Source organism: Aspergillus sclerotioniger, assembly GCF_003184525.1.
Source record: "Aspergillus sclerotioniger CBS 115572 chromosome Unknown BO94scaffold_50, whole genome shotgun sequence".
NCBI lineage: Eukaryota > Fungi > Ascomycota > Eurotiomycetes > Eurotiales > Aspergillaceae > Aspergillus > Aspergillus sclerotioniger.
Genome location: NW_020291040.1, coordinates 1 through 25514, shown reverse-complemented (window position 1 = coordinate 25514; position 25514 = coordinate 1). Strand labels below are relative to the sequence as shown.

General features: G+C 50.2%; 10 protein-coding genes and 1 non-coding gene across 11 annotated transcripts; 6 read left to right on the top strand and 5 right to left on the bottom strand.

Moving 5' to 3' along the window:
- Positions 1 to 598: 598 nt before the first annotated feature.
- On the top strand, positions 599 to 1848 carry erg6 (sterol 24-C-methyltransferase; the record flags this gene model as incomplete). The annotated part of the gene is made up of 3 exons (XM_025614208.1): positions 599 to 802; positions 861 to 895; positions 954 to 1848. 3 exons carry the CDS (start codon positions 599 to 601, stop codon positions 1846 to 1848), a joined length of 1134 nt encoding a protein of 377 aa, XP_025461734.1.
- Positions 1849 to 2048: 200 nt separating this feature from the next.
- BO94DRAFT_329838 (sugar transporter) lies at positions 2049 to 4490 on the bottom strand. Its single transcript, XM_025606968.1, has 8 exons — positions 4068 to 4490; positions 3961 to 4017; positions 3589 to 3910; positions 3465 to 3539; positions 3187 to 3407; positions 2755 to 3105; positions 2480 to 2670; positions 2049 to 2389 (listed from the first exon to the last, which is right to left on the bottom strand). The coding sequence occupies exons 1-8, from the start codon at positions 4270 to 4272 to the stop codon at positions 2231 to 2233; spliced, it is 1581 nt and encodes a 526-aa protein (XP_025461733.1). The 5' UTR covers positions 4273 to 4490; the 3' UTR covers positions 2049 to 2230.
- A 219-nt stretch (positions 4491 to 4709) lies between these two features.
- Positions 4710 to 6099, bottom strand: BO94DRAFT_561269 (BNR repeat-containing protein; the record flags this gene model as incomplete). Its single annotated transcript, XM_025614207.1, has 2 exons — positions 4710 to 5550; positions 5603 to 6099. The coding sequence occupies 2 exons, from the start codon at positions 6097 to 6099 to the stop codon at positions 4710 to 4712; spliced, it is 1338 nt and encodes a 445-aa protein (XP_025461732.1).
- Positions 6100 to 6271: 172 nt separating this feature from the next.
- On the top strand, positions 6272 to 8620 carry BO94DRAFT_528486 (glycosyl hydrolase family 79 C-terminal domain-containing protein). Its single transcript, XM_025610423.1, has 8 exons — positions 6272 to 6839; positions 6888 to 7007; positions 7063 to 7202; positions 7252 to 7359; positions 7414 to 7785; positions 7835 to 7926; positions 7977 to 8010; positions 8064 to 8620. The coding sequence occupies exons 1-8, from the start codon at positions 6694 to 6696 to the stop codon at positions 8507 to 8509; spliced, it is 1458 nt and encodes a 485-aa protein (XP_025461731.1). The 5' UTR covers positions 6272 to 6693; the 3' UTR covers positions 8510 to 8620.
- Positions 8621 to 8943: 323 nt separating this feature from the next.
- Positions 8944 to 10420, top strand: BO94DRAFT_591049 (SNG1 family protein; the record flags this gene model as incomplete). The annotated part of the gene is made up of 3 exons (XM_025616081.1): positions 8944 to 9073; positions 9138 to 10214; positions 10269 to 10420. The coding sequence occupies 3 exons, from the start codon at positions 8944 to 8946 to the stop codon at positions 10418 to 10420; spliced, it is 1359 nt and encodes a 452-aa protein (XP_025461730.1).
- Positions 10421 to 11065: 645 nt separating this feature from the next.
- Positions 11066 to 11173, bottom strand: BO94DRAFT_t300. Its single transcript has one exon. It is a non-coding gene; the product is annotated as a tRNA-Met (tRNA).
- An 837-nt stretch (positions 11174 to 12010) lies between these two features.
- On the top strand, positions 12011 to 14173 carry BO94DRAFT_329782 (flavin-containing monooxygenase). Its single transcript, XM_025606967.1, has one exon. It carries the CDS (start codon positions 12124 to 12126, stop codon positions 13765 to 13767), a length of 1644 nt encoding a protein of 547 aa, XP_025461729.1. The 5' UTR covers positions 12011 to 12123; the 3' UTR covers positions 13768 to 14173.
- Positions 14174 to 14715: 542 nt separating this feature from the next.
- BO94DRAFT_591047 (uncharacterized protein) lies at positions 14716 to 16627 on the bottom strand (the record flags this gene model as incomplete). Its single annotated transcript, XM_025616080.1, has 3 exons — positions 14716 to 15859; positions 15913 to 16383; positions 16473 to 16627. 3 exons carry the CDS (start codon positions 16625 to 16627, stop codon positions 14716 to 14718), a joined length of 1770 nt encoding a protein of 589 aa, XP_025461728.1.
- A 3718-nt stretch (positions 16628 to 20345) lies between these two features.
- BO94DRAFT_613497 (uncharacterized protein) lies at positions 20346 to 22406 on the top strand (the record flags this gene model as incomplete). The annotated part of the gene is made up of 5 exons (XM_025616699.1): positions 20346 to 20553; positions 20598 to 20799; positions 20857 to 21376; positions 21426 to 21914; positions 21959 to 22406. 5 exons carry the CDS (start codon positions 20346 to 20348, stop codon positions 22151 to 22153), a joined length of 1614 nt encoding a protein of 537 aa, XP_025461727.1. The 3' UTR covers positions 22154 to 22406.
- BO94DRAFT_329660 (MFS general substrate transporter) lies at positions 22360 to 24187 on the top strand. Its single transcript, XM_025606966.1, has 2 exons — positions 22360 to 22707; positions 22751 to 24187. Exons 1-2 carry the CDS (start codon positions 22565 to 22567, stop codon positions 24033 to 24035), a joined length of 1428 nt encoding a protein of 475 aa, XP_025461726.1. The 5' UTR covers positions 22360 to 22564; the 3' UTR covers positions 24036 to 24187.
- Positions 24188 to 24203: 16 nt separating this feature from the next.
- On the bottom strand, positions 24204 to 24695 carry BO94DRAFT_561263 (uncharacterized protein; the record flags this gene model as incomplete). Its single annotated transcript, XM_025614206.1, has 1 exon — positions 24204 to 24695. One exon carries the CDS (start codon positions 24693 to 24695, stop codon positions 24204 to 24206), a length of 492 nt encoding a protein of 163 aa, XP_025461725.1.
- Positions 24696 to 25514: the final 819 nt, after the last annotated feature.

Below are 25514 nucleotides of genomic sequence, written 5' to 3'. Positions count from 1 at the left end.
ACAAGGCAAAAGTACACCCTTGCAGGTCTCAGCCGATAGTGTTGAATGTCATCTGGCCCGACATGCGTCCGGATCCTTTGATGCCTGGTGGAATACGCACTGGATACGCGATACGCGATACGGGCCTCGATACGCCCAGGAACGCTCTGATCAACAGCCTGCGGGTGCAGGCGACCATACCGTACGCGGTGTAGCGGTGTTCCACCGTCACGTTCGGAAGCAACTTTTTCCCGGCCAGAACCCCAGGAGGCCTGTTCGGGGCTAGCCCGCCCCCGTCTGGTTGGCTGGCCAGCGCGGCAGCAGTGATTGGCTGGGGAAGTGTCAAAGTCAGTCGTAATTCCGCCTCCCCTTTCTTTTGGTCGATCGGTTTGCTGCTGCGTTGGTCTCTCTCTGTTCTTCGTGTTCCTTCGTTTTCCTCTTCGTTTCGTGTCTGCCTGTCTAGCCGTCTTAATTTTATTTTTTGGATCGTGGTTGTGGATATAAAACACCCTCAATCGCCCCTTCAAGTTGCTCCCTCCGAATCTCTCGCTCCGGACACCTGTGCTTCTTGACCGATCCACCCCTTTTTATCCCACTTTAATTTCCAATTGCTGTCAACATGGCTCCCACGGCCCTTGAACAGGAGAACCATGCGCGCGATGCGGAATTCAACCGCATCCTCCATGGCAAGTCCGCTCAAGCTCAGGGTGGCTTCGCTGCCATGCGCAGCAAGGATGCCGATGCACAGAAGGCTGCTGTCGACGAGTACTTCAAGCACTGGGACAACAAGGGCCATGAGGAGGAAACTGAAGAGACCCGCGCGGTAAGCTCAGTTCTATCTGCCGAGAATCCCTCATTGTACTAATAATTTGTGACCATAGGCCCGTCGAGCGGAGTATGCGACCTTGACCAGACAGTACGTCCCCACTGAAACTCAATTCCTTGACCTTCTAAACTAACTTGACTCTCTACAGCTACTACAACCTCGCGACCGATTTCTACGAATACGGATGGGGTACTTCGTTCCATTTCTGCCGTTTCGCTGCTGGCGAGCCCTTCCACCAGGCCATCGCTCGCCACGAACACTACCTCGCTCACCAGATCGGCATCAAGAGCGGCATGAAGGTTCTCGATGTTGGCTGCGGTGTTGGCGGTCCTGCCCGTGAGATTGTCAAGTTCACCGACGCCAACGTCGTCGGCCTGAACAACAACGACTACCAGATCGAGCGCGCCACCCGGTATGCTGAGCGCGAAGGGCTGAGCCACAAGCTGAGCTTCACCAAGGGAGACTTCATGCAGATGAGCTTCGAGGACAACTCTTTCGATGCTGTTTACGCCATTGAGGCCACCTGCCACGCCCCCGAGCTGGAGGGTGTGTATTCGGAAATCTTCCGTGTCCTGAAGCCCGGCGGTGTGTTCGGTGTCTACGAATGGCTTATGACTGATGAATACGACAACGACAACGCTGAGCACCGCCGGATCCGTCTCGGCATCGAGCAGGGTGACGGTATCTCCAACATGGTCCCCATCTCGGTGGGTCTCGAGGCCATGAAGAAGGCCGGTTTTGAGCTCCTCCACAACGAGGACTTGGCTGCCCGTCCCGACAAGATCCCTTGGTACTACCCCTTGGCTGGATCCTTCAAGCACATGACCTCCCCTTGGGACTTCCTCACCATTGCTCGCATGACCTGGTGGGGCCGTGGCATTGCCCACCGCTTCGTCGGTGCCATGGAGAAGATCGGTCTTTTCCCCCAGGGCTCTCAGAAGACCGCCGACAGCTTGGCGCTGGCCGGTGACTGCCTGGTGGAGGGAGCTCAAAAGAACCTGTTCACTCCCATGTACCTCATGGTGGGCCGCAAGCCCGAGTAAACAGTTCAAAATTTGCATTATACGATAACGTCTGTACAAACAACTTCTGTGACAGCATCCTATTCCATAGACAGCACAGCGGTCTATGTTCTTTAATATCCCGGTTTTTTTTTTCCTATTTCCCTATGTTCATTTCTTGATTATCATTATATTGCATACCGCCGCGGGATGCTATGGTTTTTGTGCATTTTTCTGCTCCATCTCATGTCCTGCCCATACGGAATGGGTAGTGATGAATCACTGCTGAGTATGCGCCAATGGTGATGATTCCTTTCTGTTACTTGTCATTTGTGGATCAGAATAGATTTAATAGCGACTACCAGGAATAACGAGTTAAAATTCATATACCTATACTACTTATCATCCATCCATAGGTAACCAACTACCTCGCGACCTCAATCTCCCTAGCCTCACCCCCTTCCATCTCCTTCTCCTTCAACCGATCATCCAAAAACTCCTCCGCCACCGGATTAGCTTGACTAACCACCGCATCCTTCCCATCGAACAGCAGAGCAATCTGCTCCAAACTCGGACCTTTAGTCTGTAAGAATTCCTCATCGTCAGCAAAGCCACCCACCCACACCCCCCGAACAACCCAAATCAGGACCTGGAAAGAGGAATCATGACAAACCTCAATAAAGAAGAAATACACCACCACAAACTCCACCACAATCCACCCTACATAGAAGAAATAATACTTCCATGCAAACGCATCAATCCCTAATGGATTTACATAGGTGTTGAATGCCCCCGTAGCACCGGTGACGAGCCAGAAGAGCGCGATGCCTTTTGCGCGGATGGAGTAGGGGAGAATCTCAACCACTATTATGTATTAGGTTTAGCTCACTGGATGGGGTTCATGATTTATAGGTAGAGTATTTAGGCGCATGAGAGGGATAAACATACCGTATAGCATCATCGCACCCGTCCAACCGAGATTATGTACCCCGTTGTAGATATAAATAAACGCAACGGTAGCGTACGATGCAGACCGACTACCTGTTTCGACGAACACGCCCGTACAAGCCGTGATGAGTGCAAAGACGAGCCAGATGAGTCCCATGGACCAGAGGAGGAGGGGTCGACGACCCACTCGGCCAGGGAGAAATGCGAATGCTAGAGCGCAGGCGAAACTGAACATTTGACTTGTGGCGGTGATGAGAGTGGTGTCGACTTCGCGAGTGATTCCGGCGGATTTGAGCATGCTGCTGAGGTAGTAGCTTATGAGGCCATTGCCGGACCATTGTTTGCAGATTCCTGACTCGGGGGTGTTAGGTGGTGGTCATGGTTTGGTTGTACGGATGAGGATGAGGATGAGGATGAGGATGGGTTACTCACCACACCATATCAAGATAAAGGAGCGCCATCGGTTTCCGCGGGTGTTGATGAGTTCCTTCCAGGAGGTTTTGTTGGCGGCGATCTCCAGTTCGATGGTTTCTTTCATCTCTTGGAATTCATATCGAACTACGGTGTCGTTGGCGTCGCCGTTGCCGTGGTATTTGGCTAGGATGGCCAGGGCGGCTTGGTCGCGGCCTCGACTGATCAGCCAACGGGGAGATCTATTAATGTTAACAATGAGGTAATGTGGTGAGGTGGGAAGTATGGGAGGAGCTCACTCTGGGAGGACTACAGCTCCAACGAGCTGGATTAGGGAAGGAAGTGCTTGGAAGACGGTTGGGATGCGCCATGCCCTATCTCTGATGTTGAGATGAGGAGATACTATTGGTGTGGGTGACTTACCATGCATTTGTGAGTCGAAAAGATCCAAACGTGATCCATGCTGCAATAATCGCCCCACCACTATATGTAGTATTCGACATGGAAGTTGCTGTTGCTCGATGGTCAGGATAAGCCAACTCGCCCATCCACACAGGTCCGATCGCAGCAACAACAACGCCTCCCATGCCTAGCAGCAAACGGGCTGCAATAAAGAGGCCAGAGCTGGAGGCACCTGTAGCCATACCCGTGCCAGCAAGGCACAAAATTGCACCAAAGAAAAGACTGTATCTGCGACCAAACTTGTCGGAGATGAAGGAGATGAAGACAACGCCGACAATATTCCCTGGCATATGATTAGAGACAAGACCAGAAGAATCAATACGGTGATCTCACCTATCCAGTACATCGCACTCATGGCTCCCAGAAGACTGCCATGAGGGTGGTTGAAGTCTGCATCGCATCGTTAGTCAATCGAACCAACTGCATGGGTGATGACATGCCCTCTTGCCAGACACTCAGCTCCTGTACGTTGTTGATTAAAGACGCATCATATCCTTGAGTGAACTCGCTGAACATGAGGAAAAACAGCATCATGTTCAGCTTGCGCAGACCGGTGTCTTTCCACCATGGTCCCTGTTTGTTGCTCACCATTGTGGTGTCTTCGAGTGCTCTGCGATCGACATGTTTCCCTGTGATAACTGCCATGGCGGACGCTTATTAGAATCGATGTTTCTTGCTGATGCCAAACCCAGATGAAGAAATATATAAAAACTCCACTGAAGGAAACTCATCACATGTGGTTAGTAAAACATAGTAATCCTCCTTGAGTTAATATCCGGGGCCAAAAGCTGGGGGAACTGCGGGACTGATCGTGAAGATCCCTCCCCCAGATGACATCGATCCTCGGCATAAAGCAGTCCGAAACAATTGGATGGAGTGTGTGGACAGCTGGGGAGCTTGTGGCGATCTCACTGTTCCTCCTGTTGGTGGAAAATAGATTCCTAGCGCAGGTGACTGCGTTGCCACAAGCAAGGCTGGCATTAAATTGACTTTCAGACTGCAGGCTCCAGCTAGGCTTGTCTCTACGCATGGTAACGCGCTCAAATGCTTTAAAGAGCTCTCTCATGTTCACGTGCTCCTCGTCATGCGAGTTCACTGAGGTCAAACTGTAGCACAACGACCTTCCTTCTTCCCTCCTCGATGTCCTTCAAGATGAAAATCGAGAGGATTCCAAATTGAGCAAATGCCTCTTTGTCGACCAGTGGCTCCCCGGTGTATCCAATGTCCCTCCACACTACATGAAGCTTTTGGCTTGTATCACCCATGCTCCGCCGTGTAATTATCAGTTCATGCTCCGTATTCGATGGAAGAATAAAGAAGACAGTATCGAGCTTCTCGCTGTGGATGACCTTGCCGCGAGGTCCGGTAGGGGTTGGATAAAGACCAGGTAGCGCGAAGGAGGCCCATTGGTCGCTTAATGAGGAGCGGTAGTAGTGCATCCACGTTTCATTTCCATTGACATTTTCCCGGTTCAGCACATGAACTCCTCCGTTAGCATCAACATGCTGTGCCTCCTGGTTCATAATGCCACTATTCCGAGGGATATCTTTCGCTCGCAGTCGACCATCCTGGGAATCGAGTCCGGTCCCTGGACGCGATGACAGTATAGCCACTGGCTGGTGGTCTGAACCATACCACGAAACTCCATTGTCTCTACTGTACGCATGGTATAAGCCTTCGTTATTCTCTGGGCCATTGGGGCCAGCCTGCGCTTTGTGAGCTGTCGAGGCACCATCGTTCGCCCCCTCGTAGTCGATAAAGTGACGGTTGGTCCAAGTAACGTGCAAGCTGCTAGTGGGTGGGTGGTATGAAAGTCCGTTCGGGTATGGATTGCACTGCCTTCCCACTAGATAGGCTCCCAGATAAGCAAACTGTGCGGTGTCGGGATAATAGCAGTACAGGATATCGGAACCGGCACCTGCTCTATGGCTAGTCGTCAGATTCTGATACTAATGGGCTTTACATCCTCACTTACTTTCCGATGCGGCACTCGAAATAAATCTGCTTGCCCGCAGGTATGAATCGGGGATATGTTACATCCACCAAGCTATCACATCCGGGTAAATGATCCAAAATTGAACTGAAACTGGTTGCTGTCCAACTCGATCTACTTGGGTCGTTGGCCAGGCCTGGTCGTGAAATGCGATATTTCAGCATGTCACAGTGGTGGTCAAAAGACACATGAACCGTTCCATCACCAGCACAGATCCCGATAGATATTGTGTTATGTCCGTCGTCGGTTGTTTGTTCGTAGTCCTCAAAGGTCAGATATTGCCAATCGGAAGAAGTGTCCTTGATGTCATGACGCGCAATGGTAACTCTTCTGCCTTCCGATGCTTCATACGAAGTATAGAAAGCGACATACTGAATGCTGTCGAAGGTCGTGATGGCCGACTGCTGGTAAGCACAGGCGTTAAGGCGGTGCGTGGTATTGGGGTCATCACCCAGATCCGTTGTGAAGAGAAGGGCCATGAGGAATCCCACGATAGCATCAGGCAGTTTCTTGACACCCTGTCGTCTCGATGTGAAATGCACGATCGAAGGTCAGCTTCCATCCGAGAGACCGAGCGGCTTTGAAGGCACGTGAAGCAGCCACTCCGTCTTGCCCCTCTCCCCTCCCATCTCCCACCTCAACTTCTCAACTTCTCTTTCTTCTCCTCGACCCTTTCTCCTCCGAAGCAATGCTCCGCCGCTGAACGGTCTGGGAGCCAACTGATGTTTGGTGGAAGATCTCCAGGTCCATTCATCCACCCCCGCATGCAAAGTGTCATCCCCGCCGCGCCAGTCGATCTCCGCCGGCAATGGCCAGCCATTCACCGATCGTCTTCAGCAAACTCACCCGGCATTGAATCGACCCATCGTCTTAATTTACCCGAGGTGGACCCATGATGACGATACTTCCTTGCGGAAAATAACCGATGGAACGAATGATAGATGTATGAGTTCCAGGAGAACAATGCGGTTGGCTACAATGATTGAAATAGTGGCCGTGAAGACACTTGGAAAATTGTCTCCTATTGAAAACACCGACAGGGTTATTGTTACGGCTTGATTCGAACCCTAGCTATGGCTGGTATAAGACTGAATGCTCTCATTGTTCCCGCTCTTCTGCTGGTTGCTGGAAGTGTGGTCAATGGCCTCAGCTTTGAAATTCCATCGTCAGCTCCAGCAAATGCTAGTGGTCAGTTAGATGCTACTCCTGTCGGCCTCTCGTAAGCATTGCTATTCTTGTGGGACAAGGTATATGCTGATGATGACAGCTTCGAGTTCTTCGCCTTTCCGGAGTATTTTCAGCAGCTACCGTTAACGAATTCATGCTTGGGACAATTGCACGATGCAGCCGGGGCGTATTCTCCTATTCGGATTGGTGGTACAACACAGTAAGCTATCCATTGTTTCTCCCACCATATCCCCACCCTCCTAAGTCATATCCAGGGATCGCGCCACATACAATGCCTCCTTATTGTCGGCTGTGTCGTACAGCGTCGACTCACCTGATGATGCGCCCGAAACGCTCACGTTCGGTGATTCTTTCATGGACATAGCCGCTGCCTACGAAGGGACGGTTACACTCGGTATAACATAAATTACAACTACTTCTTCGACAAATACTGAACTGTCTAGGGCTTAACAGACGACTGGACAATGTCAGCAATACCATCGCGGCAGCGAAGATCGCCAAATCTAGAATCGCTAATTTGTATGCTATTGAGCTCGGAAATGAGCCAAACTGTATGTCGTTTCTATGCTTCTGCTTTCAAGATGGACACGCTAATAAGACTCGAGTCTTTACTTCGAGCGATCCGATTGCGGACGGTCATGCTTGGACAGCCGCCGCTGATGCAGCATCTCAGGTCTCATGGCAAGCGTCCGTAAGCGCTGGCTTAGATGATGAGACGTCTTTCGCCCAAGCCGGGGTCTTCTTCGGTTTGGGTTCATTCGACGTCAGCAATCTCGCGGAGAAAGAGGAAGATACTGATTCGACTCAATACGTGCGCTCTTTCTGCCACCATTACTATCCACAGTCAGCCTCTACGGCAGACCTAGACGGACTGATGAGCCACACAGAGATAGTAGAGGGGTTGGCAGAGTTTCAGGCCCAAGTAGTAACCGCACAGGATCTCAACAAAGATTTTGTCTTTGGGGAAACGAACTCCGGTATGTTTTGCTTGGCGCATGCTATGTCCAGCCGCTAACATGAAGCCAGCTACTGGGGGAGGTGGCGGGATTAGCCCTACTTTCGGTGCCGGGCTTTGGATTCTAGACTATGTCATGCAAGCGACCATCTTAGGAGTTAAGGTAAGCCGGCACTCCAATATAGATCCAGCATTCTAATCTAACTTTGGCAGCAATTGTTTTTCCACCAAGGGACCATCGGGAACTGTACGTGTTTTGTGTTTCTATATGTTAGGCCAATAGTTAACCATGAATCCTAGGTCCATACTGCTGGTGGGATGAGTCGGTAAATGCACCGTTCTACGGTGCCTATACAGCCGCACTTGCACTCTCCGGTGCCTCCAAAATCGCAGAGCTTGACACTGGAGATGGTCGATTCGCTGCATACGTCTTTTACGATAGCGATGACCAGCCCATCCGTGTGTTGTTGTATAACTCTGAGTATTACACCTCAGGGACACGCAGCAGTGTGAACGTGACCCTAAGCAGCATTCCCTCGACATCCTCGTCTGTGTCCGCAATACGGTTGACTGGAGACGCCGCGACAACGATCGTCGGCGAGGGGGCGATCACCATCGCCGGCCAGACCTTTGCAAACGGGACATGTGAGTTGCAGGGAACCAAGGACACGGAGAAGATCGGCACAACCGCAGGGGTAGCAACATTCGCAGTACAGGCATCTGAGGCGTTGCTTATTTACGTGTAACTTCAGCCCAGAAAGGCGATTAGAGGGTGTCAAATCAGATTAGACTACACCCCATACGGACAAAGCAAGATATCTCGAACCAGGAACTTCCCTGCACTTGCACTTGCTGGTCGGTGTTCTTATAAATAAAGCCGGATAACCGGGCGGGTTTAACCAATCCCAAAGCAACCATTCGCATTCGGGCTCCGAAAGGCCCGAGTTTTTTCGCGAATGCGCGAGTCAGTCTGGACCCCGGAGTTAAGCGCAATCCTTGCCCTTTCCGGCCAATTCTCCGATTCTTCTTGGCCATACAAACAAATGAGCCACCGATGGAAAAGGCTACGTTTTGGCCACCCAGGGCAGCGCACATCCATTTTAAAGCTGTCCGTCGTTCCCTAACTGCCTTTCGAGCGTCTCCCACACATCAAACTTAGTCCCTATACCTGGGCCTAAGGATGAGCACCGATAAGGTTCAGATGGCCGAGGCCGGCGACAAGGTGGAGTCACCTCCTACTGCCGTCTCGTTCTTCGATCCTGCACTCAAGGCAGCCCGTCGCAGTGTGTTCTTTCAATGGGGTCGAACAGGTGAGTGTTCCACTATTTTACCCTTGCTGATCGCTGTTCGTGTGCTAATTTCTTTGCTATCCAGTCTTGGTGCTCTGCGTCTTCATTCTGTGTATTTTATCTTTGTTCTGGGCTGTTGAGTTCCACACGGAGTCCAGGTTCCCCAAACTGACAGTCTGGGTTGTCGACTTTGATGCCCAGCTGGAGCCCTATCGAAATGAGACTCCCATCGTGGGCCCAGCCGTGACCGAGGTGGTAAATCAGATCCTTACCTCGAGTAGCGAGCACCTCGGTTACACAATCAAGTCCCCGGCCGACTTCAACAATGACCCCTGGGCCGTGCGTCAAGGAGTGTACGATGAGCACGCATATGCCGCCGTCATCGTCAATGCCAACGCCACTGCTCTTCTTCGTGACGCTGTCGTCAACAGCAACTCGTCCTACGACCCTTTGGGCGCAGCTGAGTTTGTCATTATCAGTGCCCGCGATGAATCTACCTATTACAATTACATCATGCCCTTCCTATCTCAATTCGACCTCGCCGTTCGGTCGTACTTCGGACCTCGCTGGATACAGACCGTCGCTCAGGAGGGATACAACATCACTCAAGTGCCACAAGCCATTAACCCGGCAATTGGGTTTACCACAATCGATCTGCGCATGTTTGGGCCAGCCGTCATCACTCCGTCCGTGAGCATCGGCTTGATTTACCTCATCATCCTTGCCTTTTTCAACACCCCATTCATGATGCCCATCCACATTCAATTCATCAAGGGCAAGCATCCCCCATTGAAGATCCCACAGTGGCTCGTGTGGCGCATTTTGTCCAACATCGGCACATACTTCTTTCTCTCGCTTTTCTACTCGTTTGTGTCATTGGCCTTCCAGATCCCTTTTACGAATTCCCCTGCACCAGACACTCAGCCAGCTGCCAACCCCAATGGCTACGGCCATGGTACCTTTGTCGTATACTGGATGCTTAACTGGGTGGGCATGTGTGCGCTGGGTTTCCCATGCGAAAACATGGCAATGATCATCGGTCTGCCTTGGAGTGCGCTCTTCCTCATCTTCTGGGTTATAACCAACGTGGCTACCGGTTTCTATGCTCTGGACCTCGCACCAAGCTTCTTTAGATGGGGTTACGCCTGGCCTCTTCACCGAAGTAAGCCTCCTCCTCCCTTGATATAACTCAGATAACCAAACTAACATGCGACAGTCGTCGAGGCACTACGCACGATTCTTTTTGACACTCACTCTCGGATCGGTCTCGACTTTGGTATCCTTTTCTGCTGGATCGCATTTTCGATTGCTCTCTTCCCGCTCGCTGCAGCCTTTATGCAGTGGAAGATTAAGCGGGGCTGGGCATGAGTATTTTTCTTGCCTCGGGCTACAAAAGAACTAGACTTTTTTCCTCCCTAGAACTCGGTTTTCGACCTGTTGATGCTCGATCGAAGGACCTTTTTTTTCCTGCTTATTATACCAACTTATATCATTTAGAATGTTGCATGCATTGGTGTTTATATTCTTCTTCTTGCACATATTTGTCGTCTTTCACAATTCCAGACATTCCAGGGGACACTGCTTGCTGTTGTGTTGTAGTTTGGAGCAAATTGTACCTCGATCACTCAATACCACCAATGGATTAGTTTGAGTTGTTACTACTATCATGGGTTGAAAGATCTCTGACAATTAAATATAGTAGTCTCATTCCTCAAGCTTGCAACGCCCAACCAACCGCTATGTTAAAACAGCACAGGATAAAATCCCACCACAGCCCATCCCAAGTAAACTCGAGTCCCCGTCCCGACGATATAGTAACTGCCATTTCCCAATCCAATTATTGACAACTGGTAGCAACTGGACCCCCACAACGTGACGATATCTACTGCTTAGACGTCAACAATCATTCTTTCAACCCAGTTGACAAGAGAAAAAAAAAAGATAGGTATGCAACCGACCCAGTCAACAACCGATCACGTGAGCGATCAAAAAAACACCGGGAGAAAAAAGAAATGTCCCGAGGGAGGTTCGAACTCCCGGCCTTGGGATCGCATGGAAGTTGCTCTTCCACGTCATACTTTAGTATGAGACCCACGTGATAACCAACTACACCATCGAGACAAGTTGTTGAAAAGCACAAAGAATATGTGGCTTGTATTCCATGTGTGTTTTAACTGTCGTGTACTTGGTGGTCTGCGCTCATGGTGGGGTCATCTACTGGGGCTTGGGATAGTTGCTTTATATCTTGGATAAAGGGGTTGGTTCTATGTATTTTTGCGCTTGTAATTGGCTTGGTTTGGTTTTCTGGGGGAAGGGGTGGGATCATAATGCCGTGGCACGGATTTATATATTCGTGGTTACTAATATCGATAGGGGATGTGACGGTGTTGTAGTAACGGATGGTTTCATGTTGCAAGACAGGGACTGCCATCCCACTGTGGCGCATTTAAATTGTATTAATGGAACAAGAACGCCTAGACTCTAGAGGTGGTTGTAATTGTACTCATAAACAATGACAATGTTTGGCCAGTCAACCATGATTGTTGATTATCCTGCATGCATTAGCGAGAACGAAAAGAGGGTCGACCCACGGGAAAGCGACGACGAGATAAGGGGGAGTTTACCACTACTACCTACAACATTTTCGAGTTACACATCTACTGGGCCACGAATAAGGCATTTTGGTGGAAACAAAATACCTGCAATTTGCAGCAGGGTCCGTATTCTCATTCACCCCATCAGCTCGGTTGTTTCTCCTCTATTTCCCATGAGGCTACGATGAAGCCGATCAGCAGCGAGCTACTGAGTGCCGAGCCACCAACTGGGAATCAAATCCGAAGCTAGGCGGGGCCCAGGTGTGATGCTTGCCCTTCGAGACTTTCCCCCGACCTGTCACAAACCGAGAGATCTCTCGCCAACCGGTGTGCTGCCACGCTAGGAACGCTACATAAATATAATCTCACCCCTGGATTCCCGGGATCTCCGGCCAACATGTCCTAGAGTCCTTCGATCACTGGGAACAGACCCCTCAATTTCACCTTACCCATAGCGCACCCCGCCCTGATGCGAACATGGCGGACGGTACTCATCACATAAACAGTCACCCAGTCAGATATGACATTGTCATTGTGGGGGCCGGATTCTCGGGAATTTTCTTGCTGTACCATCTCCGCAAGCTTGGCTACTCGTGTCGCATCTATGATTCAGGAAGCGACCTGGGAGGAACATGGGCACAACAAACCTACCCCGGTTTGCGGGTGGACTCGGAAAGCTGGGTCTATCAATTCTCCATACCAGAGGTGTGGGAGGATTGGTCATGGAGTGAACTGTACCCTTCAGGCCAGGAACTCCGCCGGTACTTTGCCCATGTCGAGAAAAAACTGCACATCAAGCAGGACGTGGAGTTCCAAACCAGGGTGGTGAATGCCCAATTCTATCGCGAAACGAGCCGGTGGCGTATCGAAACACAGGACGGACGAATCATCGAGTCGCAATTCCTCCTGCCTTGTGTCGGAATTGCAGCAAAGCGCTACACACCCGATTTCCCCGGAGTGGAACATTTCCAAGGGGCCATCTATCATTCCGCACACTGGCCGCGAGAGGGCGTCAACGTTCAAGGGAAAAAGGTGGCAGTGCTAGGCACCGGCTCAACGGGGGTTCAAATCATCCAGGAGTGGGCCCGAGAAGCGGACACTTTGACGGTGTTTCAGAGAACGCCTAACCTGGCTTTGCCAATGCGACAGATTCAGCTTCCCCGAGATCAAGGGTTCATGGAGACTTTGTACCCGCACGTCTTCCGGGACCGCGAGAAAACCTTGGCCGGCATCGGAATAGAGGCAGTACCCAAACGGACCTTGGATGCCTCCCCCGAGGAGCGGGAGGCGCTGTACGAAGTCAACTGGAGAAAGGGCGGGTTCAATTTAATAATCGGAAGCTATATTGACAGCTTGTTGGATCCACAGGCGAATCGATTGCTTTACGACTTCTGGGCTAACAAGACCCGCCCGAGGATCCACGACCCCAAGAAACGGGATCTCCTGGCGCCGTTAATTCCACCACATCCATTCGGGGCCAAACGGGGCTCCCTGGAAGTGGTTTATTTTGAAGCATTCAACCAGCCAAACGTTCATCTGGTTAACCTGCGCGAGGAGCACATCGTCGAGTTCAAGCCCCATGGGATCGTGACTAGCAGTGGCGCCTACCACGAGCTTGACGCAGTCGCATTTGCGACAGGATTTGATGGTGTGACTGGACCTCTGATTAGCCTAGGACTTCGCAACACCGAGGGAGTATCCTTAGAGGATGAATGGAAGAGCGGTGCAAAAACATATCTCGGGATGACGATTAACGGGTACCCGAACATGTTTTACATGTATGGCGTCCACGCTCCGGCTGCGTTGTCCAACGGGCCCACGGGAATTGAGATGCAGGGTCGAATGATCATCGACGTTATACAGAGAATGAGGGCTAACCGACTCTCCTCCATCGAAGCTACACCAGAAGCTGCAGATGCGTGGACCAAACGGGTGGACGAGATCAGCAACGCGACGCTGTTTTCTAAGGCGGACTCCTGGTACATGGGAGCAAATATCCCCGGGAAAGCGCGCCAGATGCTCAATTTCTGTGGGGGGTTGCCGGCATACGAGCAAGCATGTACTCAAGCTTTGTCGAATTGGGAGGGGTTCAGGACGATACAACAAGCCCATCTCAGCTGAGTTGCAGCATATGCAGTCTAGAATGCACTATCCTACCGCTTTCTTCAGCAGCTGGTACAGGTAAGGGTACTCTGACTCTGTTCTGATGCTCTAAGTTGGCCTTTTAGATGCCATCATACCTCCTGGATCTTCAAGCGACTTTGCTGCTGAACATGCTTATACATTCATTCGCCCACCAAAGCCTATTAGACCACAGGATGGGTAGAATAAGGCCTTTATTACTCACCTATACCTAAAATAACACAGATTTAATTTTCGAGAAAGATACCAGTACCACCTTCACCAGAGCATTCCTTTTGACTCTGCCAATACCCCCATGCCTGTTCTCTTCCCCTCCATATGAAATCCCCAACCGTTGAAATTACCCCCACCACATTACCCTACCTACCTCATACTTGGAGAATTCACACTTGATAATTCATCCTGAAGGGCTTAACTCAGGCCCTTTTTATCCACTCATCAAACAGACATGTCCCCAGATACTCCCCAATATACAGCATCTGACAATCTTGTGGTTGCTTACTGATCCAGAACGAATCAAGGTGTGAATATTGTAGATTAGTCCGGAATTAGTTAATTTACAGATGTTGTATGTTCACAAACAGATGGTTGAGAGATAGTCAGGGAGTAGAATGAGATTGCTTGTATCTCTCCCTACTGAGTCTTAGTCTCGTGCTTAGAGAGGGTATAAATACTACACTTATCAAGATAAATAATGCCACTACAACAGATGTGTGTCGAGTCTTTATTGCTAAGTAGTCAAATACAGATCTAATCCCTTTACGTAAATGGACTGTGAGGCAGGGGCAAAAAAACTGAAAAATCCAAATATCATTGCAATGTTGATAGTCAGACTAAAGACATACTATGCTCTCCCGATCTCCAACATCAAGTGCCATGCGTACAGGATTTCTGTAGCATGGAATGACATATAGCCCCTTTATACCATCAGTGTAGCCGAACTTTCCTGAATCCCTCATTCGTATAGCCATAAATCTGCAGGTCTTGAAGAAAAGGGCTACCAATGACCGAGTATGCTGTTTGTTCACAACAAGGCCGAAAGATAAAAGGAATCGATGACCCACGGGGAACCCAAATCCCATCACCTTTTGTAGCATCTTCGGGAGCCAGGCCGATCCATCCTTTTTCAGTCTTGATCATTCTCCTTCTCCACAGACAGACAATGAAATGATATGCGAGGCCCGGGGTATGTTTCAAAGCGGCGTCTTTCAGGTCGTTGCTCAACTCGGAGATGTTTCCGCTCAGTTTTATGATATCATCATAATCTTGCTGAGTGGGCGGTCGATACCCATCACCACAAGGTATACAATTGTTTATGAGTGCTCTCCAGACCTTGTCACCGATTTCACCGCCGAGTTTTGTGACGTCAGTCGGCCATTGATGAAGCAACCCCACCGTCTTACTGATCCAATCAAGGAGAACGCCCGGAGCCTTTGACTGCTCGTAAAGGAGGTCGCATACCGCCCAAGCCTCGCTAATCGTGTCAACCTTGACTGCAACTAAAATAAGTGTTCCATGACCTAGCAAGCGCGATTCAGGACTCGGCGGGCATCCTTTCCTCGACTGATCACCAAGGGATTTGATGATTTTGAAGCGCTGTCCTTCGCCCCATGCGAGTCTGGAGGGTGTTGCCTGGACATGGTAATCAGGCAGCCACGATGGATCGCCGCTCATGAAGTTATTTCTCCTTCTCATACCAAAGAGAAAACTGAAATCACCACTCTCCTTGATGCAGCACACAACGGCCTCTCTGATAGCTTGCATTGCAGGAATCTTATAATTTGGTTTGAGAGGGGGTTCCTTTTCCCAGTGAGCCATACCCAGGAGTCCATAGAAGAGATCCTGCTTCCTTGATGCGTCGGAAGCAGCAAACCGTTGCCGTAGTAGGGGCAGAGTCAGTATCTGTCTGCTTTCCTTCCCTCCGTGATATGCCTGTCGGGTTATGATCATGGGCGTCACGACTTCTTCAAACTTCATGAGTGGATCAAAGCCTTCTCCCCATAGAAGATTTCGAATCTCCTGATTTTTGGACCTCTCCGTGATCAATGCATCATTCACCTTTTCCAGAAACCTGTAATCAAAGTCTTGGTTTCCATAGAGAAATTGGATATTTTGCGGCAGAACATATTCCTGAATGACCCAGATTCGTCCCCACCAAGAAGCATTGACCAGTCTTCTAAGCGCGTGAACTTCGGCTCGGACTCAGGTTTAACTCGGAATTGTTCCCCAGTCTGGGAGAAATGATGCCCCAGCCCCATGTGCTGGTCGTTGTTGAACTCCCTCAAGAGGGTAATTGCTGTGTTGGCGAAATCACCTCCAGAGTTCCCTAGCCAGATCACTCCCTTTTGACTTTGTGCGTAAATCCTTCCCATCAAACTGACCTGCCTCCATTTCTCTTCTTTGATCCGTCTCTCTCTCTCTTTTTTGTCCTCCTCATTCTCACCCTCTTCGTCCCAACCCTGGTCGATACAGAGTAGATCAACCCATATGTTCACGGGACACTTGAAAAATTCGCGGAGGCGTTCGAGCAAGCAATAGGCACTTTCAACGATTTCAAATGGCTTGTCATTCAAGGTGATTTTGTGTGTTTTTGGGCTGAGAAGGGACCCCAGCAGTGGGAAATGGATATGTAATTATCCCGAGGATTCCTTTTGGTCTTTTCGGCCTCTTTGGTCTCTTTGGACTCTTTGTTGTCTTCGTCGTTTTTGTCGAGCAGCGCCTCTGTGACCTCACATCGAATTGTACTATCGCCTTCTTTCTCTGGGAAGAGGGTAGCAGTGCGAAACGCACTTGGTTTGCTGCTCAATCTTTCGTGTTTGAAGAAGTCTTGGCGCACCATTGTAGTTCGGGAATGAGAAATATCAAAACTAAACAAAAGAAGTGTGCTGAATAGCAGAGTAGAAAGAAAAGGAACCACTCTGCCGTTTCTTTGAGATGCATATATACCTATTCGCCTCTCAAGGCAAATAGTATTCTCACATGAGGGGGTCTGTAAATGCATGTTCCATAGCCCACGTCATACCGAGAGGCTTGCATGCATTTAAAAGAACAGCTGATGCTGTAAATTGGTATATTGCAGGATTATCATCCTATCGGTCATCCGGATCCAGGACTCTCTGCCGTCCATGTCGACAACACATGGATCGTTGGCACTTATGATCAAAGCTTTCAACGTGGACTGAACCTAATGGCGTCTCATTGTCGTAGACAGAGGGGTAGATGTCTGTGTATGCACAAACTGGACACCTGATTACGCAGAGACGCCTAACCTGGGATCGAGCTTATTGCCTAAGCTAGTCATAAACGCAAATGAGGGATATTTCTCTCAATATTAACAGAAGTCGTTATGTGATACGGCGACCGTCAATTGGGATGGCCGAGGATGGTTCTAATTGGTAGAGTCTGGCTCTATCAGATTTTGCCAAGTTATATTATCGCTGATAGAATACATGTAGGGCGGGAAGCAGCCACATCACACAGACCTCTTATGCACGCCATCTGCATGCTGCCTAGTAGTTAGATGGTCCAAGCCATGAGGAAATGGTTTCCAGAGGTTTTGAAAAGTTTTGATACCATCAATGTTGGATCGGCGATTCCTTGAGGTTATTGATGATATGTTTAGATTCATACAAGCTAGCCGTTGCCGGACCATCATGTTTTGTAACCCGCACTCCTGGTCCACGTTATGCCAATGATTTACCCGCCACCCCCCGATAATACAAAGTACGAACATTTAACCATCCCGTCTAGAGTACTTGCAGGGAATGGGATGTGGGGTAAACAGCGGCTAGTGGCTAGTGACTACAGCCAATCAGCCATAGGGGATGGTGAGCTCCCCAAGGTACCGTGGTAACCCCACCTACTTTTTTATTTCCTCTTGATACTACAATTCGCACATGCTAACCGGAGAAACTTATGCGGTGCCCATAAAAAATTGAAGTAAAAGTGTTCAGACTTCTGGCATCGAAATGGCCCTTTCCTCTCAAAAAGGAAAGCGGGGGGTCTGGGATGGTGGGGGGTTAGCGAGCGTGGTGTGGCTGTACTGCTCCCCCAGACCATGTTCGGGCACAAATGCATGCATTTGTTCAGCATCTTGGCCCTCATTAGAGGGGCATGCATTTCCGAAACCCATCCCCGCTTTGACTACATGATTCGGAGATATGGCAGATCTCAGTTAGGCGCGAGGGTCCTACATTTTGGTAATTCCGCGGGATTGTCCACTCCGATGGATGCACAAGTGGTTTGGATTTCTAAGTGAGATGAAGGCATATCTTTATGGCGGAGTCGATTCGTGATGCTCATTTGTTGGACTTTTTTCGAAGCTGCGGGCGATCTTCCCTAGTCCTAGTTCACTGATGATTACCTTCAGATAAACCATTGGTCCAGCGTGCCTATTGTGAGTAACAATCCTTTGTTGTGAACTTTCTACTAGAGGAAGTCAAGGCGCGCAAAGAAATTGTGATAGGTTCAAGCTGAGAGAAATTGGCAGTGATGGCAAACCAACTAATCAGCGATCTGCTTTCGTGGCCATATATCACTTCAGATAAAAGATATCTACGTAAACAGTAAGTAGATGCACGATGAGGATTAAATGACTTTCAGCTGCTGGGACTGACAGCTGCGGGGATCATATGGGAAAAGCCGATTTCACAATGGGCTTATGATTGAGATCTGTTATGTCATCGGGTTAGGGACTGGGTTCTCGAAGTGGTGTAAACCAGAGCACTCTAGTATCATATCTAGCACGAGAAATATTCATCACTTTCTACCAGACCGATGCGAATTATTGCAGAGTTGCTGGTATTTATGCAGTGGGCCTTTTCTTAGTGCCTCAGGCATTCATCTTTCACATAGCGATGGTCCTCCTCGTCTTATAACATAGCGCCCCCACCTCTTTGCAATGAATTGAGGGTGGGCGGGGATCAGTAACAATTGACTTTTCCAACCATGCCGTAGCCGTGTGCTTAGAGAAGGCAACAGTATTACGGGGCAAAAAACATCTTCCTGCTTGTGGCCTCAGGTTCTGCAGGTCTCCAAATCCCGTGTGGGGCTGCGAGGCTGCCAAGGACCCCGGGCTTCGCAGATGATCTCCCACCATCCGCCTTGTCCATTCTCACCACGATCGTCTTCTGTTGTGCAAGATATACCAATCCCGGAGACTCCGGTCAGAAGCAGAGCAGCTGCAATGGGCTATCGATTGGCTGGGGCATCCCGTGATTTACCGGTAAGCTACGTCCATGCTTCATGCAAGCTTTCCAGAAATCAAGGCCGGGCTTACTGACCGGTTGCTACCCAGCTAGCCACATCACGGCGCCGAATGCCATATCTACGAGACCATGGAAGGCTTACCTTTGCGCAACCAAGTTTTGAATTGATTTGCTGGGCTCACATATCACTCGCTAGCTCGAATGGAAGTGATTTCCGACCGATATCTGATGGTGTCGGACTGGTTCGGCCGAACGCCCACAAAAAGTAATATGGCACCAACAATCTCGTATCCGATCGATCCTGAAGCATCCCGAGTATAGGCGACATTATATACTTGCTTCTTTCAAGAAACACGCTAACCTATTGTAAACATGTTCCCGACACGATGATACATTTCCAACAAGCTTCCATGCAAAGTATCCCATAACGTGGCTATCCATTAGCCTTGAAGTTGGAAAGCCAAAATCACGCACAATGGGAGGCCTTAGTACTACGCAAGTGTTGCAGCACGCTAGACGCGATCTATTGACTAAGTCCACTCGAACTTGTTTTCTGCTTCTCGGGCTTTGAACAAACGGACTATTGAAACACTTATGCAGTCGCTCTGAACCTCAGCTGCGGTGTGCAATCACTTGTGGATGCAGATCATTGCCAAGGCTCTCATCCACTACTTCATCTGAAACGGCAGCTGAGTCTCACTTCAGCCTGGTGTTCCATACGGAGTTCTCCGCAATCCATCACGCGGTAGCCGCTGTGTTACTTATCCTAGTGATCATGGCCAGCGATAGGCATCACATATATGCAAAGATACAACCAGACAATACTTTCAGCCGGTGAACTTTACCCACAGTAGCCCAAAACTGAAACTATGCCCTTCAAAGTATGTGCGCTGAAAGGATTCTACTATACAGTATCTATGAAGCAGGTCTTTAGAACCTTTTAGCTTCACCGCTACCGCAAGTTCAGCCATATTCCTGGGCCCGAGCGCACTGATTCCATCTTCTATTGGCAAGATGTCACAATGCGCCTACTGATTTCACCCGGTCTCCATAAAGAGTAGTCAACTTCCTAGGATCCTTCCTCGACCATCTGCATGATAATGACGCATACCCGGCTTTTCTACACGTGGAATAACCGGATACCTCAACTACTAGCCTCATAATTGCGAGGCGCCCTATATCTTGGAGCATGGATGCAGTAATCATCTCATGGCTAAACTGACATCATCCAGTAGTAGCCGGTTCTTTTTCAGTGTTGAAAACCCAGTGTCTCGGACCACCAGGTGGATTCATTTATTTATATAACATCTGGCCCTCTTCTGTTCTGCACCCTTGGGGTTACACACAACTATGTCCAGCCCTTCCAACGAACAGACCATATCCCGCAATCGCCCTGGCTCTGCATGTGCAGAATGCCGCCGTCGAAAGATGCGCTGTGATGGGAAGCATCCCGCATGCGATAACTGTTCAACTGCGGGTATAGAATGCATATTCGGCCCCCAGACTTCACGCCGGGGTCCCAAAAAAGGTCACATGAAGAGTCTGCAAATGCGCATCGGTAAGTACTTAGTAAGCATAAAGACAAATACTAAGCCATGATAGAATACCTCGAGAGCAGACTGATACACGGGCATCCGTACCCTACGGAGTTTGCCACGGACAATAACATTGTGTCTGTGGGACCTGGCTGTACTGGGGAATCCCAATGGAAAGCACTTATCGACGAGTTCAACGTTCTGGGGACAGCCCCTTTACCGCCATCTATAGGGGCGGTTCCCATCTCGGAATTACTACATGCCGAACTGTAGGTCCCATGCGTGGAGCCATGGCTGCTCTTGTACAGTTGCGCTGAATCAACTAGTGACCAGTTGTACTTCGATCGCGCACATGCTTTTATCCCAATTGTAAATAGATGTCGCTACCTATCCTGGACCAGAAACATCGACAAATCTGCATCAAAGAGGTGCCTGCAGTACGCCATGTGGACGATGACGGCGTCCATGTCCTCCCAGCTGGACCACCTGTGCGATGTGCTTTACCGGACTACACGGATGCTATTAGGGTTCTCACGATTGACAGATGATATAGCGTTCTATGAGATTGAACACGTGCAAGCATGGTTGCTCCTTGCTGTTTACGAGTTCACCCACCACCAATTTCGTCGTGGGTGGATGAGCGCTGGGCAGGGAATTCGACTCGTGCAGTTGATGAACTTGCATAGAATAGATGTCGATGAGAATAGCCTAGGCTTTCGCAGGATATGTGGAATGGACGAACTCATTTGTGAAGAGGAGAAGCGCCGTGTGTTTTGGATGGCATACATCCTAGACCGATTTGTTTCCCTGCGCCTGGAGAACCCGTTGACTTTCGATGACAGGATTGTATGTTATTAGCTTTGTTTGTATGCTGAGATGACTGACTGTGCTACAGATTGCGACACGCTTACCTGCTACAGAGGAGGCCTTCCAGACAGGTCAACTGAGCCAGTCGATGGGCTACCTTTCGGAATCAATGACTGCAGCTGATTCGACACCCCAAACAGAGCTGACGGACCTGATTGTACTGGCGGCTTTGTGTGGACAAAGCATGTCTCACCGGCAGAAGACAACCGCTGAACAAGTCCACTGCGGCATACCCAACAGTTTTTGGGAGCGACATAGGTGGCTAGATGCTATTCTTGTCCAGAAGGCTCAGGGCATTTTAGCACGTCGGCCAGTATTGCTAATGATACCCGTCGATCCGATGTCAATTTTTCTCAATCTCGTGGCGCAGTCGGTTCTTCTCTCCCATTGTACGGCGATGGAGTTAGTTAGTGTGGCTGAAAGCAATGAGATGGCCCTGTGTCGACAGAGGGCGTTGATTGCTGCGCAGGAGATTGTCCGACTGACAGGGATGGTATCACAGCTGAATTATTTTGAGGTGGGTTCTTTCCTTTTGTCGTGACCAATACTTAGATGTGATAGATCCATCCGTTTACGCCGCTGCCCGTCATTCTCTGTGCCGGGTTTTTGATGCATCAGAGCATGGATGCCTCATGTGCATTGCAGCTGCAGGAAATACTCGGTACAGTGCAGCACTTGGCAAGCACCAACTATCTGTGTCGGGAGTGGGCTATTCAGCACTCTTGTATGTTTGCTCCTGACAACAGCAACGCTTGATGCCGGAATCGTAGTAGTGCACATCATTTTCACCATGAATTCTGTACAGTCCGAGTGACTGGGCTATTCAAGGGCTACTGATGTTGCATCATGTATATTGTCGCTGCATCTACGAGTCCTCAGCGAGGTACTGCCAAGGCAGTTGAGTCGTGAGTACTGCCGAAGCAGGCCAGGACTCGATCGCCGGTTTGGAAACAGAGCTCACTGGCTGAAAAAGGTGATCAGGCGGCCTCTTCCGCCTATAATATACTTGGTATACCCAGTCGGCAGGGCGGTAGATGGAGCTAGAAGACTGCCGATGGGAGAAAGTTTAGCCGCGGGAACGAGACTCGGTAATGCGTGCCTTATCAGATCAACCTTAATAAGGCTGGTGGGATCTACCTTGCGCTGCTATCTTCGCAGTCAAGCATTATGGCAGATAAGATAGAGGTGGAGTTGTCCGACCGTGGAGGGCCGATGATCGAGCGAGATGCCCGGGGATCCTTGCCGAAGGATGATGAGTCTTCCCCAAGCAAGAACAATGACCCCGTCCCTGAGCCGGTTTATTCGCAATGGTAAGACCGAAGATACCATAGGAGTCTTCGCTAACCATCAAAGGCACTATGTATCGGTGGTTGCAGCTGGGTTCGTCGTCATGATTACGACCTGCGCTTTTGTCTTCTCCTTTGGTGTTTATCAGTCCCTCTACGAGGAGATGGCCCGCGAACCGAATACCCCGTTTACTGGCAGTACCACCGCGCTCATCGACTTGATTGGTACACTTGCTATCGCTCTCATGTCTATGGCTGGACCATTTGCGATGTCCTGGGCGAAGCTCTTTTCGCCGCAAGCCGTGATAATCGCCGGCGGCTGGGTCTTTGGCATCGCCTATATCCTCGCTAGTTTTAGCAAGGAACTGTGGCACTTTGCCCTGACTCAGGGCCTGCTTCTGGGCATCGGAACCTGCATGGCCTATGTGCCCACCATGGCTGTCGCCCCGACATGGTTCAGCAAGCGTCGCGGACTCGCCATGGGTGTCATCATCTCAGGGACCGGGGTGGGAGGAATGATCTGGCCGCCTGCGCTGCGGGCCATGATCTCCCACGTTGGATTCCGTAATGCGTTGCGCATATCAGGATGCATCTCGTTGACCACGGTGACGGCTGCGGGAGCGATCCTTCGATGGGAGCCCAAGTTTCACGAACAAGTCAAGCTCCAGGCAGCTGGATCCAGCACACGATCCAAGCCTAAATGGACTCGACTGTTCTCCGTCCCGCTGGTCAACTGGCGCGTCGCCCGGTCTAAACGATTTGTTGCGCAAGCATTGGGATGTTTCTTGCAATCGGCTGGCTATTCGACGCCGCTGTTCTTCTACGCTGCATACGCCCAAGCTCTCGGGTACAGCGCCACGACGGCCGCCAACTTTATCACGCTGAGCAACGCATCCAACTTTGTTTCGAGGATCGTCATCGGGTATGCGGCGGACAAGCTGGGCCGGATCAACGCGCTCGCCGTGACGACAATGCTGAGTGCTGTGGCTGTCTTCGCTTTCTGGCTGCCCTCATCGCTGGTATCGAGTGCTGCAGCTCATGGGCTATTCATTGTGTTCACCATCCTTTATGGTGCATTTGCCAGCGCGTACATCTCGCTCTTCCCCGCATCGCTGGTGGAGCTCTTTGGGGTACAGCACTTTACTAGCGTGAATGGGGCATTGTATCTCGTGCGGGGGATCGGGGCGTTGCTTGGCACGCCGTTGACGGGGCTGCTGATTCCACGAGGGACAGCTCTGACCGAGTCAGGGACGTACGAACGAGCTGCCATCACAGTGGGGGTGTTGTTATTTGCCGCCACGGTGGCGAGTTTCTGGGTGCGAGCAGAGGTCCGGGGGAAGTGGAGGGTGTAGCTGATACGATTAACTGAGAAAAAATATAAGCAACATGTAGTCATTAATATAATACAGCATAACATCCGAAAGACCCAGCCCCAGCCCCAGCCCCAGCACCATCACCTCCAACCATATCACCATCCATCCCATCCATCCCCCATCCCTTATCCCCAGTTCAACCAATCCCTAAACCACCCCCCCAAAAACCAACCCCGAAACCACGAGCCCCAAAACCCCCACTCCCCATTTACTAACCCTCACCTCCCTTACCGCACCCCCCGTATGCGTCCCACTCGCCGCACTCCCCGTACTCGTCCCCGTCTTACTCCCCGTACTCGTCGAACTCGAGATCGACGCCGTCGCCGTCGCAGACATATTCCCCGAGCAGAACGGTTCCGTGACCGCCCCGTTACTCTGGATGCAGTTGAGCAGATCCCTGACGGATTGGTCTTGGGCGAGACAGTAGATCCCGCAATCGTTGTCGTAGGTTGTGGGTGAGGCGGGGGAACAGCACTTGGACATGATGGAGGAGGCGTTGCCGGTGTTGGGGAGGGCGCAGGCGGCGTCTTGGATGGGGAGGATGTAGATGTTGGCTGTTGTGCAGTTTGTGGTTGTTGTGGGGGAGGAGGTGGTGGTTAGTGAGGGGGGGAGGGAGGTTGTTGTTGTTGTGGTGGACATTTTTGTGGTTGTTTTTCCTTTTTTTTTTTTGTGAGGAGGTAGGGGGATAGATACACTTAGTGACTGTGTATGATAACGAGTGTCTTGTTTTGTTTTGTCTTGTAGGTAAGGGAAGTGAAGTGAAGTAGACAAACGATTGAATGTGGACTGTAGCAGATGAGAATGAGGAGACGGAGGAGGAAGAGAAAGAAAGAAAGAAAGGAGAAACAATAAATAGGACTCCTGCATCAGCCTACCTACCCTACCTATTCACTCTCATCAATCCACGGCAGACCCTTGGCAATTTGACCCACTCCTCTAAATTTAACCCACTTCTCAGCTGCCCCAGGGTCCTGATTGGTGATCAGATCGGCGGGTTTCAGGGTTGCTCCAATCAGAGTGGGGCCGGGACGGGATCGGAGGCTGGGGTTACTGGTTTGGGCATTCCTTTGGGCTTTGTCGGGTGACGTGGAGGGATTGGCTGATTAGTGAATGGGTGAATGAATCGGTGTGGCTGGGATGATTCTCATTATTGATTGGATTTATTACAGTGTGTTGGGATGGAGGGTGGGTTGTGGAATGTACATGTCAGTCAGATGTGGCAAAAGTAGTAGCAGCACTACCTAGATAGCACTATCCTGCTAATGCATCCCGGAGCATAGCGTATGCATTATGCATACTCAGCCCTATCCATCCCATCCCATCATCATCATCCTATACCTATGCTCTCACCACATCACCCCATATCATCTCCCACATCACTGCGTATGATCCTCCACCCCATCACCAGTAATAAAATCTAAATACCTCCTCTCCCACATATTCATCCCCATCCCCATT